At 36.4% G+C, this 18,216-nt stretch overlaps 2 protein-coding genes across 2 annotated transcripts in view; both read right to left on the bottom strand.

Moving 5' to 3' along the window:
• The window catches only part of LOC145984143 (solute carrier family 41 member 1-like), a 251,261-nt gene that overhangs the window by 211,664 nt on the left and 21,381 nt on the right, over window positions 1-18,216 (bottom strand). The window lies entirely within an intron of this gene.
• On the bottom strand, window positions 5,784-8,806 carry LOC145983697 (uncharacterized). The gene is made up of 2 exons (XM_083116752.1): window positions 8,673-8,806; window positions 5,784-6,579 (listed from the first exon to the last, which is right to left on the bottom strand). Exons 1-2 carry the CDS (start codon window positions 8,804-8,806, stop codon window positions 5,784-5,786), a joined length of 930 nt encoding a protein of 309 aa, XP_082972878.1.

Raw genomic sequence — 18,216 nt, 5'->3', positions numbered from 1 at the left:
GTGTCAATTTAAAACTAAACAGAATTCCACAAATTTGACATGAATAAAAATATATTTCATACTCTTGTATAACATCAGTATATCTGTGCAATTTTGTGAACAGGTAAGACAGCTACTCAAAACTAAATGTATTAATTACTAGGAAACATTAAACAAGTACGAGCAAAATTGTTCTTTTAATTAAATTACTTCTTATGGAACCTCTGAAAAGATTTTCTTTGGTTACAGCTACTTATGTATAATGAACTATAAGATCACAAAAAAAATCAAGTAATTATATACATTATTAATCTAGACAGTAATATTCCCCACATTTTCAACATGTTGTACAATCAACAGCAAATGAATTAGGGGAGAAAAGATTTTCTCGACGAAAAATGAGTTGGCAATGCTGCGAACACCGAGGCATTTGTGATAAGACGCTTGAGGAGCCTCAAGCAAAGTTTTCTCAACGCACAACTTCAGTAACGAAGGTCAAGTCGATTGGCAACTTTCGGGAGCATGTTGTCTGTCTACCTCTACACAGTTCTTCCCAAATGCCTATTTGAAAATGATCTGGTGTTCACTTTTTTTGCCAACGTAGTTCTGACATTACAGTAATCTTACAATATTTTTTTGTTCTTATTTTGCTTTTTTTACCAGACACATTTATAATTTATCGCAACTATGAGGATGGATGATATTTACATTAAATTGATAAGGAAACACTGCAGAGATAGAACTCTATGACGAGACCAGGCCTCGAACTCGGAAGCAAGAGCGGGGAAGTTTAGTCACATCGTTCTAACTCTCGGCCACGAGTTAGCTTATAATTATTTGTAATTACTAAGGAGTATTTTATCGTATATTCATGCCTAATATCTGTTTCTGGACACTTAATTTATGAGTGGTATTAGATCCAAAATGTGTTCGTCGGGGAGAATCCGCTTTTTGTTTGACGGGGCGTTTGGGGAGGCACATCTTGTTCACATCCGAGAAACAATTAGAGTAAAAATTGACATGTGTGAAAGTTTGAGAAATGTGTTATTGACGGGGGATACTACCAAAGAGGTGTATTCCTGTTTTTAAAAAAATACCAGCCTGATCATTGTTTTTTTTGTGTGTGCTTTTATCATATCATGACTCATCCTCATCGTCGTGATTCTTCAACCAGAGATGTTCACCCTCGTGAGGGCAGACCTCACCCTCACCCTCCGGAAGACTTGTGAGGGTGAGGGAGTTTGATTCCAAATGAACACCTCTGCTTTCAACACGTCTAGTATCCACATATTCTGCAACAATGCAACTTGCGATCAGTAACTAACTGTCACAAATTTTGACTAAGTATTTTTTTCAATCCACGTTTTGCATAGGCAGGCTAATCGGGACTTGACATACGTTGTAAAGTGAGATCCGAACTACTATGTGCTTCCACCGGGTATGGAACCCGGGACCGAAGGAAGTAAATAAAAAAAATTAAAAAACGTGACTCTACAGCCCTGGAAGGGCCTTGGCCTATCTCCCGACTGCCAGTCTCCCTCCCACAATGAAAGAAGTAAATAGATGAATAAATAGTTCAAAAGTGAAATTATATACGCAAGTATTGCTTTCAGTTATCTTCACATGCTCTGGAGCAAATTATGGATCTGTATTACAGGGAAGATTCACGAAGACCCACACTCACTTGATATGCTATGATCGAGGTGGAAAGTTATGTGAGATGGATGCTGGATTGATCCTTGAAAACAGGTCGGGGGGAGGGGATGTTTAGTGTATTGTTTCGCATAATTTGTAGGTAATTATAAGAGATCTGAGATACAAAAGTAAGTAGGTAATCTCCATAGGTATAAAATAAAAATCTATCATATTCAAATTTTACGATATCACGTGTATCGTTAGAAAACCAAACATACCAAATTTTGGAAAGTAGGAGCTAATAAGTGAAATACATTTCAAGTTGATGATTGATATTTGATAGAAATTCTATTAAGATGTCAAACCTGCAAGGAAAATATCAGGGATGGTCACGTCATTACGATCCAAAAATTCAAAAACGGAATTTTTCATATCTTGCGAAAGTTAAAGTAAACTAATGCTACTGAATTTCTACTTACGAAATTTCATCGCTGATTCTTGTCATACAATGTGAAATGTGTATTTGTTTCGGAAAACTTACAGGTGTAAATTATCTTCCCAGTAGAGTAATCAGAGTGCTAGGCACGATAATTGTCATTATTATTGTTTATACTGTATAACCAATAGCATAGTTACGTAAGTTTCAATGAATGATGTAACTCCTTATTACCTTACTAATTATCATAACCAATATTAACACTCGAATCTAAGTCAATCGAATATACAGCTGGGCGAGAGGGGCGCGGAAATGACAATTTTTCCATCCCATGAATAAGCTATAGCGTCCCTGGGCTAGTGTGCTGTATAATTTCTACATTTAATTTGAGAAATCATTTTAAAAGATCTATATTTTTGTTCCTCAGGTCCCAGGAGCTTAACAAAAATATCCTAAACTAGTAAATGTTAACAAACCTGAAGCTTTTGGGGCCAAGTGTCCCTCTTTCAGATGCCAGGATTTGAACCCTAAAATAATCATTCTGAATTTACGAATAGTAGCGTGTTGAATGGCAGTGGGTAATTAGAGGTGCTGTGCGTATTATTGCTTTACGAATTCATTTTTGTTCTGAAGAAAGTTGTCATTCCGATACAGACAGAATATTTCGAAAAGTCCTTAATCATTCTGAGTCTGAGTTTTATGCACAGATAGGCAAACCGGGACGAGATATACAGTTTAAACTAGAATCCGAATCACTATGTGCCTCCACCGGGCATCGAACCGAGAACTCCTTGATTACAATGCGGCGACGATTTCCTTGCGCCATCGTGGAGGCTCTCTTTAATCAGTTACATATGCATAAATTAGTATAAATTGATTTTAGTATATTTCGCATACTACATAGAATTCATTATCACCACAGTCGGGGAAATTAGTTTCACAGAAAATTGAAAATAGAGGAATATCTATCGCTCTTCTTGTTTTACTATTTCTTATAAGATAAGAAGCATTTTACATCACTGTCACAATCTAGAGCCGCTATTGAATGCAGAAACAGCAATACTTCAAAGTTTGAAATCGACACAGAGGGTGATATTTTTGTTATTTCACGTCACTGTTCTACCACTCTCGGATAATCGCAATGATGAAGGTTGAAGATGTGATAAATGGAAGTGGGATGCAGACAATGACACATCCTCATCTTACTTCGAAGCGCGTCCGCTAACCAATTAGCCAAGGGGTTGGCTTTTTTGTGTTTGTCAGTTCACCAAAGTAATTTATTCGTCATTCAAGATCCAGAGGTAGAAAAGCAACGTAAAATAACGAAAACAGAAAAAATACCATTCACTTATCATCATCACCCAACAATTTCATGCTGACCAAATCCACACACGAACCTCTTTTGTCTTTCGTTTTGCAGAATGGCCTTGGGGATTAAACATCGCCCATTTATTGGTTCAGCTCGAGACAATCCAGGTGACCATGTGATCGAAGCTTATCTTCAATCCTTCACACAACTTCGCTATTTGCTTCTTACAGGTTTGACATCTTAACAGAATTTCTATCGAACATCGCTCATGGAGTATGTTTTACCTATCAGCTCTTAATTAACCTTCTAATTGTCACATATATTTTTATTTAGCGTCGCTTTTCTTCCACTTTCGGGCAATCGCGACGACGAAGATGAGTGAAGATAAAATAAATAGAACATTCAAAAACAACACCAATGCCCACACCGGTATTCGAACCTAGGATCCCTGACGTAAAATCGTCTAGTGCTACCACTCAGTCAAATTTCATATAGAAACTTACACTTACACACCTCTTCCTTACATATGTGTTTTGTTTATCCTGCTACAACTCTCTTATGGTGAACACTAACCCCTCATTTCTTGTTTATCTCGTGTTTATAGCTATTGCTTTGTAGTGAATGATAATCATATTACGCCATGTGAATCTTACTCCAAGGAAAACCCTGTTAGAGGATGGAAACGTTACGTGTGTAGTGTTGTTAAAAGTCTGCTTTGGTTAGATTTTTTAGTGTATTGAATGAATATTGCATTTTCATTTCGTGTTGAGGCATATTTTCGTCACCTAGATTTTGCATTTAAAATATTATGTAGGTCCAGTATATATTATTCATTGTGAATTCGAGTCAATTAAAACATTTTGCGTTGTTGCGAGATTATCTATGAGGCATAATGAATAAGTAGAGAAAATGCAACTTCTATATCAAAATTGCTGTGTCCAACTGATCTCCGACAGTATTGTTTAGCACGTCACATTTCAAGTATAGTCCATGATTGTATCTAGTATATGAACGAGATGTGTCCCTCCTCTCAAACAATACGCGGCTTGTCCCCACCGAACGAAGTGTGTCACTTATAAATTAAGTGGCCGAAAGCAAGTGTTATTCATGAACAGAACAAAAAGTACTCCTGAGCAATTACAAATTTTATACTCCAGTTCATTGACGGTCTCACGACCCTATCCACTTTAGGTTCCGGGTTCGAGTCCTGGTCTGGCAATCTCTTTTTTAAGTGTCTCTTCATCAATTTAATCTCATTATCATCCATCTTCATAGTTTCGATTAATTGTAAAGGTGACATAAAAGCAAAGCAAAATAAGAACAAATACAAATAATTGTAAAATGCATACAACGTCAGAACTACATTTGAAAAATAAAATGCGAGCAGAAGGTTCATCTTCAAACAGGCATTTGGGGAGAAGTGTGTAGACAGACAGCATGCTCCCGAAAGTTGCCAATCCACGTGTAGCATGACCTTCGATACTGGATTTGAGTTGTGCTTTTCAGGAAAGTTTGCTCGACGCTCCTCAAGCGTCTTATCAAGATTACCTCGGTGTTCGCAGCATTGCCAACTCATTTTTCGTCGAGATAATATTTTTTCTCCTAATTCATTTGCTGTTGATTGTACAAGATCTTTCTGTGGTGTATCATTGGATTCCACAAAGTTTGCTACAATGTTTGTAGTCAATTCTGTGCTGCTATTTCTGAGATTGCTTTTTAATGAAGATTTAGTTAGATTTTTTTCATGAAAATATAATTATTTCTAATAACAAGTATGTCATCAATAATTTCGGTTGCCATATTACACCTGAGTGGGTTTAGTATGAATTTCAGAGATGAAAAGAGTCTCTCGACACTAACTTGTGTTGCAGGAGTAGAGAGAACAATACAAGCCAAAATGTACAATTCGGGACAACTTGATTTTCTAATTTCCCAGAAATTTAGAACATTTTCAGTCCTTTTCAGTCTTCGAGTTGAAACAAAGTAAGTGTCCAATAATGACGCAATATTAAACTTTGGTGCAGATATGGTATTCCGCCGCAATAAATCTTGTTTCTTTAAGTAGTTTGTGACATGGTCACTGTCATCATCTTCAGTGCTGGAATCTTCTTGTTTCTTTACCTCTCCACACACTGATAAGGATTTCATGTGTTCAAGTCTTAACCACAACTTCTGGAGATACACCTTCGCCACATGGATGTTTTCTTCACTTAAAACAGAAAAGTACCTGGGATCCATGTAAATAGAAGCAAGAAATCCTGGATACTCAAATAATGATGGAAGTCTCTCTTCGTTATTGACATATAATGCTTGTTTTTCTCGTTTGTCCATGCCCTCTACTATGTGGCGTGCAAGGTCTGTGTTGATTGTTGATGTTTTAAGGCGACACTCCAGCCATATCCCGTAGAAGTCGCCAAGTAGAATCTATTCTTCTTGCAGCCTCTTTGTGGCTACTTTGGCTGGTTCCAGTGACGTCAAAATAGCCTCAATGTATATCCAGTCTTCTTGCTTTATTTTAACTTGCTCTTGATAGTAATCCCCTATGAACTTTTTAAGTGTAAAAAGTGACTGGAGCATATCATTTGTGCTGTTCCATCTTGTCGGGACATCAAGGGATGGTACCGGCAGTGATTCTGCATTCAATTGACGCCGTGCTGTAGGCGATCGTAAGACACGGCATGCTGCTTGACATGTCACAATAATATCCTTAACTTCAGGAATGGAATTGAGAGCATCATTCACGACTAAATGAAGAGTATGCGACGCGCAACGAACGGATTGGAGACGATAATCTTTACTCGTCAATTCCATTTCAATATCTTCATCTTCGTAAGTGTCTTGAGAAATATTAGACATCTTTGTTTCTTGATCTTCCCCAATAAGTTTCCCGGCTTTAATCATGTTTGCTCCAGTGTCTGTAGTTAAACTATATATATTCTCCACGGGCACATTATACTTATCCAGAATGTTCAACAATTCGTAACGCAAATTGCTACCTGTTTGAGACACAAATAACTCTTGAACTGACAAAGTACGCAATTGGAGAGCCCCATTTACAACAAACTGGACGTTGACACCAAAGAATGATCGTCCATTTTTCGAAGTAGAATCAACTTTTAGATGTATCAATTTTCCCTCCATTTCGCCGCGTATTGTTTCTCTGATCTGCTGGGCCTGACTGAATAGCATGTTCCGTACACCTTCCTTGTTCACGATAAACCTGCAGAGAATAAAATTTGCTTTAATCCTTAATTGATAAGTTGTTTCTTGATTTTTGAAATTTTCAAGACATTTGTTTCAAACCCAAAATAGAATTAAAATTCTTAAAAATATTTTTCAAATAGTATGAATTAATTATATTATCAAGCTTTCATCAACTAGGCAAATGCTACAAATATGAGAAAGCAGAACACTTTTTTGGTGAAAGTGAAAAAGATTGTTATTTAAAACCATAATAGGTTAACCTCTATCAGTGTGTCTAGAAACTAACGCAGCTTGCATGCAATAAACAGTGTTATTTGATGCAATCAACGCTCTTTAGTAAAGTTTGAACTAATGAGGAAGTTATAACACCACCCTCCCTGGTCACAGCACTGGGCTTTGGCAATAGGTCTTTTTGCTTCATTCAGATATACCTAAGGCTGTGAAAAGGATATATGTGACACCTATATTTTTTTTATTTTCTAAAATATATTAACAATAGTATATAGGGGATATCTAAATAAGTTGTACTGCATGCTCAGTTCCATCCAGCACTGGAAAGCTACAGAATGTTAGCATAACCTGTCTCTAGGCATATGGAGTACAGTGAGTTTGTTTTGTCTCTGCGCAGAGTTAGCACGTGATATGGGACAGATGCCGGCATTTTCGTCCCGTAACGTCTAGCATGCAGACAATTATACAGTATTTATATTACATATTCCGACCTAACCTGTGTTATAAGAGTTTAAAACGAACGCACTGTATATGTAACAACTTTGTAAAATTGAGGAAAATTTGACATAATATTTGAAAACTTTATATTAATTAGTTTTGTTTGAGTGTACAAAAGTGTGTTAAATATCATTTGATGAAAAAATGTGTCTCATACATATCAGTCTTCAGAAAATTACTTTTCCAGACAGTTATACTTAGTTTACTTATTCAAAGAGTAACTGTTGCAGTTGAAATTACTCATGATTATGTCAGTGAGTAACTAGTTTTACAGTTATTTGAAAAACTAACTTAACGTAATTGCATTCCTTCTAAACATTGTAAGGATATACAGAACTCTCTACCTTCATTACATGAGGCTGGATCAATAAAATCAATGTATTTGAAGTAACCTGAAATGAATTTCTAAGGAATTCTAACTAAAGAAGGTAGCTGTAACCGTAGCAGAGTTTCATTTTTGCAATAGATGTAACTTTATGACGTTACTTTTACTATTCTTTAAGACAAATTTTTAACTTTAAAATTTGTAGCGTTGGGGGAAAAAGTTAAATTTGGCAACACTGTTTCAACTATGGGCTCCCGCGTAGCCAAATTATTAGTGATTTAACATTTGGCGCTAGCGGTCCAGGGTTAAATTCCTGGTGGGAGCCCTCCAAAATTTCAGTCCTGCCCAGCTACGCGAGGACAGTAGTTGAGCTAGTTAAGGAGTGGGTTCTGTCTTGAAAGCCAGAAATAGCTGCGATGGACTATGCGCGGACCAAGCGTCATCCTTTGAAAAATCAGCTTAGAGTTGTTGGCATTTGAATAATTAGTCTTGTTTGTATACGTCAAATTGATTTAAGGGCCTTTCTCTTAGAGGGGTAGTTTAGCTTCCAACTATTTCTTTTCTGGACGCTTTTGTTTCCTTTTTTTTTTCGGAATCTCCTACTAAGGCAAGAAAGCTGGGCTTCGTTCCATTTTGAATTTAGGACATCCACGCTTTGTTGCAATTCGTCATTTCTAGTTGCTCATTAAAACTTCAGTGTTTGGTTTAATCTTGATTGTTGTCATAATATTACAATGCGATGACATACCACAGACATAAAATCCAAAATAAAATTTCTTAAATATTTATTTTCTTGTAATTAATGATCATTGGGTGTGTTCAATTTTTCGCAATAAAATATCCAACAGAAAGTAACTGCAAAAGTAAGTTATTCTTAAATTGAGTAGCTGCACCGAACCTACTTTTTGAACCAAGCAACTGACTCTAGTAACTTTCCGAACACTGATTAAGACTGTCCGTTACTAACAATGAAAATAATTTCATTCGTATACAATGTGAACATACTAAGGAATACATGTAAAGGACAATCTGACGACATTGATGAAAATACGCACCTGTCAGAAGCTGGCATCGCTTCCAAAAGAGGATTCACTATATCTTGAAATGCTTGGTCATTCATCAGTGAAAAAGGACGTCCGTGCTCCGAGATGAGTCGGATGCAAGACTGCCTGAGGATGTCTGCGGTCATCTTTACATTTAGGAGAATATTGGCTTTCGGATTACTAGAGATAGCATTTCTCATTTTCTTCTTCTGCAGAAATGACAGCTTATCTTGATGCCTCCGCTTGATATGTTTCTCTAGGTTACCACTATGATCTCCCTATAAAGAAAATAGTTTTATTCATACTGAAAGAATTAATATCAAAGTAAAATCTATGTGCGAGTTTGTGTATTCGTACAATATACCCATATACGTAAATATATGGAGACCACTAACTGTCATTATATAACAATATGCTTAATGTATGGAGATTAGTCACAAATTGGAATCCCAGCACTTTTTACGCCTGATTAAAATACTATAGAATACCCTACACATAGTGGACCTTCCCCAATATAAAATACGTCGAAATTCTTGAACATGGGGAAAGCTAGACTACAATGCGTGTGGAGAATTTACAGGACAACGAGCTGGAGGCAACTATAGAGGGGGGCGTGGTGATAAGTGACAGAACAAGACTAATTTGCGGTATAAGCTCGCCTAACTTCTAGATAAACTCTACAGGTTATAGGGAGAAAGTTGTGCTTATGGATTTTGAGATTTTGGGAAAAATTGAAAGTCAATGATTGGGATATGCATTTGAGTTGATTTAGTATATTTTACTTCGCTTTTCTGCCAATTTTGTCTAATTGCGAAGTTGGGGATGAGTGATATGATGAATGGGCACACTTTTGCTCTTTTTACTATAATAATAGAACAAGTAATTTGATTTTGAATTTTAAAAAAAGGATGCAAAGATTGCTCCAATGCAAGAACAATGTGCGTAAAAACTTTGTTCAGTAAAGCCAATTTGTTCAGGCAAATTTGCTTTGAATTTTTAATGCTTAAGTAATGATAAGTAACTTTTGTCAATTCTAGGTAATTTTGAACATTTATAGTAGTTTTCTGAAGATTTTTTGTAGAGTTTGACATTTTATTAATTGAATATCTTTTACCCTTATTTTTCAAATTTTGTCATGTGATAATGTCCTCTTGCTGACTGAAGTAAACCTAGGACACACTGCTTTCAGTATCTTTCAGTTCTTTCAATGAGAGTATAGAGGAGCTTTTCCATGCTGATTTCGATGCATAAGTATTAATTACTAAGCAAATTATCCACCATCGCGTTTGTTCTGTTTTACCCAATGAGAGTTGCGAATTTGAACAAAGCGCCAGACAAGCAACTGAATCTCTACACAAGCATTTATTTCTCAAACACACGCACGATGCAAGAAAAAAAATTAACAAAAGTAATCTTTGTCAATTTCCCACACGATACTTGTGTATCGTACTGTACACGTCTTTACTAGCAGACAATCATTTTTATTTTAGAATCTCCGTCAAGTGTTTATTGATCATATTACTTCAGCTTTATTCTGAAAAGCCATTGCAACTTTTGTCTTCTGTAACAATACAACATAAAATTATTTTTTTAAAAAAATGATTTTAAATCTCACGTATTTGCCAATTCTGCATTAATCTCACTGCTGCTAACAGTGTGTATTACTCCATTTTCCGAACAAGTTGTAGTAAATTTAAACATTTTACACTTATCCATTAAATTTATCAAAAATTAACTCATCAACTGTTAAGGAATTAATAACAAATGATATATTTTTAAAATTTTATTTTTAGGTCATTAATTGCTTCGCCCTGTTATAAACGCTATTTCCTTGATATTAACCAATTACTGCAATTTAATCCTGGACATATTGGACACCCATTCAGAGGTGTGTGTTTTATAAACTACAACCCACGGAAATCTTTCCTGAACCTGATATTTTGTCTTTCCAGTAAAGTCACAATTTGATCTGAAATATTTTCATACGTTCAGTTTTGGCCCGCAACGCCATCAATAAAGCATTTGGTTTCTGACGAAATATAATGTATGTACCAAACGTAAAATTTAACTTACCACTCCATCAAATTGATCAATTTAGTCCAATTTTGCATATACGAATTAAAATAATAAATTTTACTAAACAATTCAAGTGATGGAATAAAGGTCCTACTTGGAATGTTAGAATGTAACCATCCTCCGCAATTTTATATGGATATACTAGCTAATGGATAGTAGGAATTTCCCACGATTGCTCTCTCCACGAAAACAGTCCAGTCAAAGTCTGAGCTTCCCCTTGTCTCCTCCACACCCCTGGTCCTACAGGGTTGCCACACATCTTAGCTGCTCAGTCGACACTTCGCGCGTTGTACAGTGGGATCCATGAGTATTACCGTGCAAATTGTCCATCACCATGTTAGTGCATTTTATTTGACCCAATAAGAGCTTCAAGAATTAAAAGAAAACTCAAAACAAGCTGTTGACAACTTCTGCACCAGTATACATAAAAATCCATCGCTTAAAACACATAGGATGTACGAGAAAAATAACGAAAATAGTCGGACAATTTGCCGAGCAATATTAGTGCATCGCACTGTACGTATGCGGTTGATTGCGTCAGCTGAAATTGTTGCTTATTGGTAGAAGAGGCATATATTTTTGGTAAATAATACAAAATTTCGGTACAATTTTCGGGTTCAAATGCGCTAAATAAAATAAAAATTCGTTGTTATAGCGGTGAAAAATCTGATCAAAAGTGGTGTATAAAATGACAAATTGAATATAATCCTAAATTTGATTAAAAAACTGCACTTATTACACAAAATAAGTATATCCCTTATAGTACATTCGTAGCATATCAGTTCTGTTGGAACGCTACGCATTTATGTAGTTACGAGAGTATTAAGTCTATTCTGTATAAAGGGGTCAATTTATGCTTCTCAAATATTTACAGCAGAATTAATCATTTCTCCGTGAATTACCTAACTCAGGATATTTCAAACTTCAGAAAGTATCGCATCGGTAAATAAACTAATTTTGTGTTTAGGAGTATTTCTTATTTTGCAGATCATTTCGTTACGAAACAGGGTAGGAAAATGCACCTCACCTTTCAGAAACATGAAAAATTAACATTACAGCATGTCATTTCACATTTCGTGTTTTCGTCAAAAACGAAATATGGATGTGTCTACTTACTGGCAAGACTAGGTGAGCGGCGTGACCTTGACTGAACTCTTTTCGTGACTTTAGATTTATAAATTAGCAGTTTGCACCTTTTCATTAAGTAGCCTCCTTCCTTTTTTGTCTTATTTCTACAGAGACTAGTTGAATATCTAGTAAAATGACGCGCTGTATTACAATTACTAATAGTATTACAAATTGTACACAAACATCAAAGAATGAAATACATTAGACACGAGTTTTCTGAAAATTTCTTCTTTTTCAAACTTTATACAGACGAAAATCGTGAATGGTAGTGAGCTCGCCCTGTTGAATAGGATGGGATTTCTGAGTGGAATGTTCAATGCAGCATATTGATCAAGATACAACAACTGAATTACGGCGAAGTAGGTTAGAAACCCTGCGTGCTCAAGAGCAGCTTCGATAAGGCACCTGAATTGTCTAGAGCTGAACAAGGAAATGGGCGATCTTTATTTCCCAAGGCCATTCCGCAAAACTAATGCCACAAGAAGTTTCCTGTGTGGATTTGTGAGCATGAAATTGTAGGTTGATGATAGTACTACAAGACGTCAAGTGGATTTTTTCCGTTTCGTTATTTTATATCGCTTTGCTACCTATAGAGTTTGAATAACTAATTAATCATTTGATGAGCAGACAAACACAAAGTAGCCGATCCCGTGGCAAATTAACCCTTTCATGCATAGCAACCTCATATGAGGTTGTATTTTAAATAATTTATTAAAAATATGTCCGTTAGTGTATTTTTGAAACTATTGCATCCATAGATGCATATAAGCCTCAAGTGAGGTTTTTTAAACCTTTCATGGTTCGTCGCTAGATGGCTGGTGCTGCTTCTTACTTGTGTTCTCCAAGGTCAAGCTGGTGAGTCTTTGTTTATGTGTAGGCGTCATGTGCTGCAGTTGCTGAAGCTGGTTGTAGGTGATATAAGGACGATCAAAAGGTAAGAAAAATATTTTATGGGTGGAATTAATCCTAGATTAGCATTCAATTCTTATTTTTTCCCCATATTAAAAAAAAAGTACTTTTTATTGTAATAAATGTTGTAACCTCATATGAGGTTTCCATGCATCTGGGGTGTTTCTGAGCATAGGAAGGAATTTTCCGAAGTGTGTTTTGCACATGCTGTGAAATTTATTTTGGCGTGACAATAACATCTTTGAAAATGAAAAGAACTTTGTGTGCTCAGTTGTAAATTGAATTACTTTAGATTTCCCGTTATGTTAAGGTAGCCTCATGGTTGGATGTAGGGGAGGGGGGTCATTACCCCCTCCCACAAATTGGAGAAAATACGAAGTAATACAGTGAATTTTTGTATTCGGCTTCAAATCCTACCCCCCAAAAATGCAACTTTCTCTAGGTAGCAACAGCACAACTTGAAATGCGAAATAGGGATGTGGTATGAATATGACTGCATAGTAAAGAGCTTATCATTGTATATAATGTTTTTACACAACTTAGCACCTAAATATATAAATAAAAAAATATTTGTTTAGAACAGGTTATAAAACATAGTTACAATATTTTTCTCTTGATACTTTTTGCATTTTTCATGACAATCTATAGAATGATATAAATTTGTTTTCAGTATTTCCTTGTTTTTAGATAATTGCAGTATTAATTTGCTTTTTCTTTGTATATTTCAGTTTTCAAAATGCCTAAAAAGCTGATGACTTCGAAGGAGGTCCAAATGCCACTCGACTATCCTTCAGGATCTGAAGATGGGTTCGAAACTGATGACAGTGACCTTGACAAGACCTTTCATCCTGAATCTGAAGTATCAAGTAGTGATGAAAGCAACTCCAATGCATTATTACAAATGATCAACAATTCCCCGTCAAATGATGAGAGAGAAGCTAGCAATGGGGAAAATGTTACGGTGTCTAAAAAGAAGCCTCCAAAACGTGATACAGTATGGTATAGTATGAGGGAAAATTCTCATGCAAGCAACCCTCCCCCATTTACCGCACCAGTAACAACTAGTGTTCAGGGTGATACTCCATTTGATTACTTTACTGCTTTAGTTCCAGGTGAATTATTGTGTGACATTGTGTATCAGAGCAATTTATATGCCACACAGAAAGGAAAAGAAAATTTCAATCTAACTTTGAGTGAACTGAAACAATTTATTGGCATAAATTTTGTTATGACTTATATCAAATACGCCAGAATTAGACAGCACTGGTCTTCAGACTCAGGACTTCGTTTATCTATGGTAGCTGATCACATGTCAATCAACAGATTCGAAGAAATAAGAAGATTTCTGCATTTTTCGGATAATAATGAAGTATCCGGAGACAATATTGATCGTCTTACAAAAATCAAACCTGTAATTGACAAATTACACGAAACTTTCCACAAAGCTCGGACTCCAGAAGAATCTCATTCCGTAGATGAGATGATGATTCCATTCAAGGGACGGTCATCATTGAAGCAATATATATAAAATCAAAACCTCGAAAGTGGGGATTCAAAGTGTGGGCAAGAGCGGGAGTGTCCGGATATGTATATTGCTTTGAAGTCTATCCAGGTTCTGTTGCAGGAAGAGAAAATTCTAGTGAATTTGACGTTACAGGGGACGTCGTTCTTCGTCTGTCATGACATAATAGGGCGAAATCACAAGGTATATTTTGACAATCTCTTTACGTCGGTGCCATTAGTCTTGGAGTTAGAAAAGCAAGGCATATATATGATTGGTACATGTAGGTCAAACAGACTTCAAGGAGCTGAAGAAAAACTTTTGTCAGACAAGGGAATGAAAAAAATGAGCAGGGGATCAATGTGTGTAGCTACATCTAGAGAAACCATAACAGTAACTAAGTGGAATGACAAATATGGTTCGTGTTGTTCCTTCATTTGCTGGCATAGAGACACAAGATTCTGCCAAACGTGGGAGCAAAGCAACAAATAGTAACATTTAAATACCAAGACCTTTTGCAATACAGCTATATAATAAGCATATGGGAGGAGTAGACCTTATGGACTTCCTTGTTGCATTATATCCACACACATTGAAGAATAAAAGATTGTACATGCGCATTTTTCATCACATGCTAAATGTGGCTGTCGTCAATGCTTGGTTGTTATGGAAATCAACAAAGAAATATGGATCTCTTGGAATTCAAAAGCTTCATTGCATCATCACTGATTTATGCTGGGGATGCAGACAACATGCACAGAAAAAGAGGCAGGCCCAATACACAACAGGAAACAACAAAGAAGAAAAACACTCAGCATGTTACAGAAGCACTAGGATATGATGGAGAAGACAGAAGGAAAGTTTGCACTTGCTTGCAAATATAATGTGTGCAAGAGAAAAACAAGATATCTTTGTGGACGTTGTAATGTTCATTTGTGTCCTGAGTGCTTTGGGAATTATCATACAAAGTGAAGAGTAAAACTTTGATGTTGAACCCATTTTGCATGGAAACCTCATATGAGGTGACAATAAATTTTAACTGTATTCTGTATTCAATATCTGAAAAAAATAAATTTATCACTTTGAATATTCATTTGTATACACACTGTATCACATATATTTTTTCCATATATACATTGAAGTTTTAACCCATTTTGCATGGAAACCTCATATGAGGTGGCAATAAATTTTAACTGTATTCTGTATTCAATATGTGAAAAAAAATTATTTAACACTTTGAGTAGTCATTTGTATACACACTCTATCACATATATTTTTTCCATATATAAATTCAAGTTTCAAGTAAATTCATGCATGAAAGGGTTAATTAGCGTAATACAATGCGAAGTCTAAAGTCTGATTAGAACCTGGACTAGAAGATATTGTCTTTATACCACTTCCATCATCTATCGCATCCTTTATCATCGCGATTAACAGTGGTAGACGCGAAATAAAAATAGAACCTTTGCAAGGACGTCCGAAAGAGGGGCAAGGGGTGGACGACCCCCCTGGAAAATGAAAGTCAACCAAAAATTATATATATATATATATATCACACATATAATGTCATTTCAGCTACAATAATATATGTTAATTATTGCATGAACATAACTTCAAATTAAAGTAATGTTTTTTTTGAAAAGACAACACTTATGGTGTAGGACATGCACCTTGTTTCCCCCCCTGGAAAAAACTACCTTGCTTGCCCTTCCCTGAAAAAAAATGCGGGCGTCCATGAACCATTGGTATCTACTTCGGAGTATAAAGCGTTGTTTCTTCAATGTATAGCGCGGAAGTAGACCGCAACAGCCTCTTATTTGACAGGAAATAGCAACACGAGAATAGGGATTCCTCGTATTTTAGATTTTCTCAAACTAATTTCAAGTATGTGGTGGAAATTCCTTCTATATAGTATGCAAATCGAGGTTTGCAGTTTGAATGGGCGTATTCCTTTTCTCGGTTTTTCCTGGAGACGATATTTTCAATTACTTTGAAGCATTTTGTACCATTTTTTATTTTTATAAGCAATTTCATTAATTATACATATGATAGAATGATCTAAACATGAAACTCATTGTCTCTTCCAATGATTAACAGTTTTCCTTGCCTTTCATTACGCTAGGCCTCTCAGTCGCTATCTTTGTTGTGAACCTAGATTAAGTGTGGGGCTTATCCTCTATGCTTTCATCATACAGCATGGCTGTGGGCTACATGCTTGACATCTTAACACAACTCCTTTCAAATATTTCTCGGGAAACGTATTTCACCTATCGTCCTACGGGAATCAGACGAACGTAACTACAAAAATGCGGTTTTCAGTTTTGTTAAAAAAAAAATCCTCTGAAGGGTATTTGAAGTAAATCGACATTTTTCCACTTCTAATTCTTATCTGTAAGACTGAGTCACGTTTAAGAGTCAGACTTTATGCACAGTAAGGCTAATCGGAACTGAACCTACAGTTTATAAAATTGGATCCGAACCACTGTGTGCCTCCACCGGGTATCGAACCCGGGACCCCTGGAATACAAGGCGACGACGCTACCACTGCGACATCGGGGAAGCCGACCTTCACTTCAAGTATCGCTATCACTTTTTAGTAGTCAAGGAGTATTGCATTCATTTCAATTTGGAGTAAGAGTTCAGCATTCACGTAAATCAGCAAACTTTGAGTTTTAGATACAATGTTCAATAACAACTTATATCGTCACGGCCAACAAAATAATGGCCATGAAAAAATTAGTATCAAGACACCATACTAAAATTGCTGCTTGAAGAACACCGTAAAGACTAAAGTCGTTGCCTGCTCCGTGACTGATCAGCTAAGCTGCTATTTGAAACCGTGGCTAAGGTATGGACGTACCATTGAGTTTGTCCCAATATCTATTCAACCTCAACATAGTAAATAACTGAAGAGGTAGGAAAGCTACGTAAAATTGCCGAAATAGGAAATAAAATACTCCTCTACCCCCCACACATGCATATGCAGCCGAGTTTTGAAATGCCGAAGCAACTATTGCCCACGGTCAGACTATATCAGTTGCTTTCAAACGTTAACATGATGAAATGAACGTTTCTATATGCACCTCCATGCAAATAATTTCATAGAATCCCAAATAAAGTTAAATTAATTAATGTATTGAAACTAGGCATTTGAATTTTCCCAAGGCAAACCTGCAGACATGAAAAGATCTGCCCATAGTCTTCAAGCACCTTTAAATACGCTGGCTCATAGCAGAATGTGATGTGTGAGCAAGAGTGCACTCGTGCACAATCCTACGTGTAATTTACAAACGTTAATTATTTTCCATTTCCTTTCGCCTGCATCCTAACATTTTTTTAATCCACGACAATCAGAGCAAAAAGTTTAGTTAGTTTTTTATGATAAGATTGAATTCCTGCAGAAATGAACAGAAACTACTGTGGGACCACAAGGATATAAACCTGAGCAGACTCGCGGCTCGCGTGCACCGTACTCTCGCGTGGAGGAGAGGGGCACAGTAAAGCATGCTTTCTTATGGCCAGAGCTGAATGGAAGAAGGAAAATCTGTGCGTACACTTTTCGGCGTTGTGGTCGCTCTATACGACGTATAACCCCATTGCACTCTAAACTAAGGCTCTCCGACATTTAGACGAGCTGTTTTCAGTTTCCTTTTTCGAGACCACGTTCTCTACGTTGACCCTCACTGGCAGAACAATTGAGAGGAAGAATGTAACTTATAAGATAGAAAACACTTATGATGTTTAAATAGTAATAACACGATCAAGGTGGCTTCGGTCTAGGACGGCTATGAGATTCGACAAGTTAAGATAAGTCCCATCCTGAAATCCTAAATAACGGAATTTACGGCGAGAACTGAAACATTTCAACCTGCCCGAAGATTGCACTTACCGCAACTTTCTTTCCGCAGCCCGGAATAAGACAGTGAGATTCTCGTCGTATGT

This window comes from Lepisma saccharinum, chromosome 2 (genome assembly GCF_977018435.1).
Source record: "Lepisma saccharinum chromosome 2, izLepSacc3.1, whole genome shotgun sequence".
Lineage (NCBI taxonomy): Eukaryota > Metazoa > Arthropoda > Insecta > Zygentoma > Lepismatidae > Lepisma > Lepisma saccharinum.
Note: the sequence above shows the minus strand (reverse complement) of the source record. Positions and strands in the feature narration are given on the sequence as shown.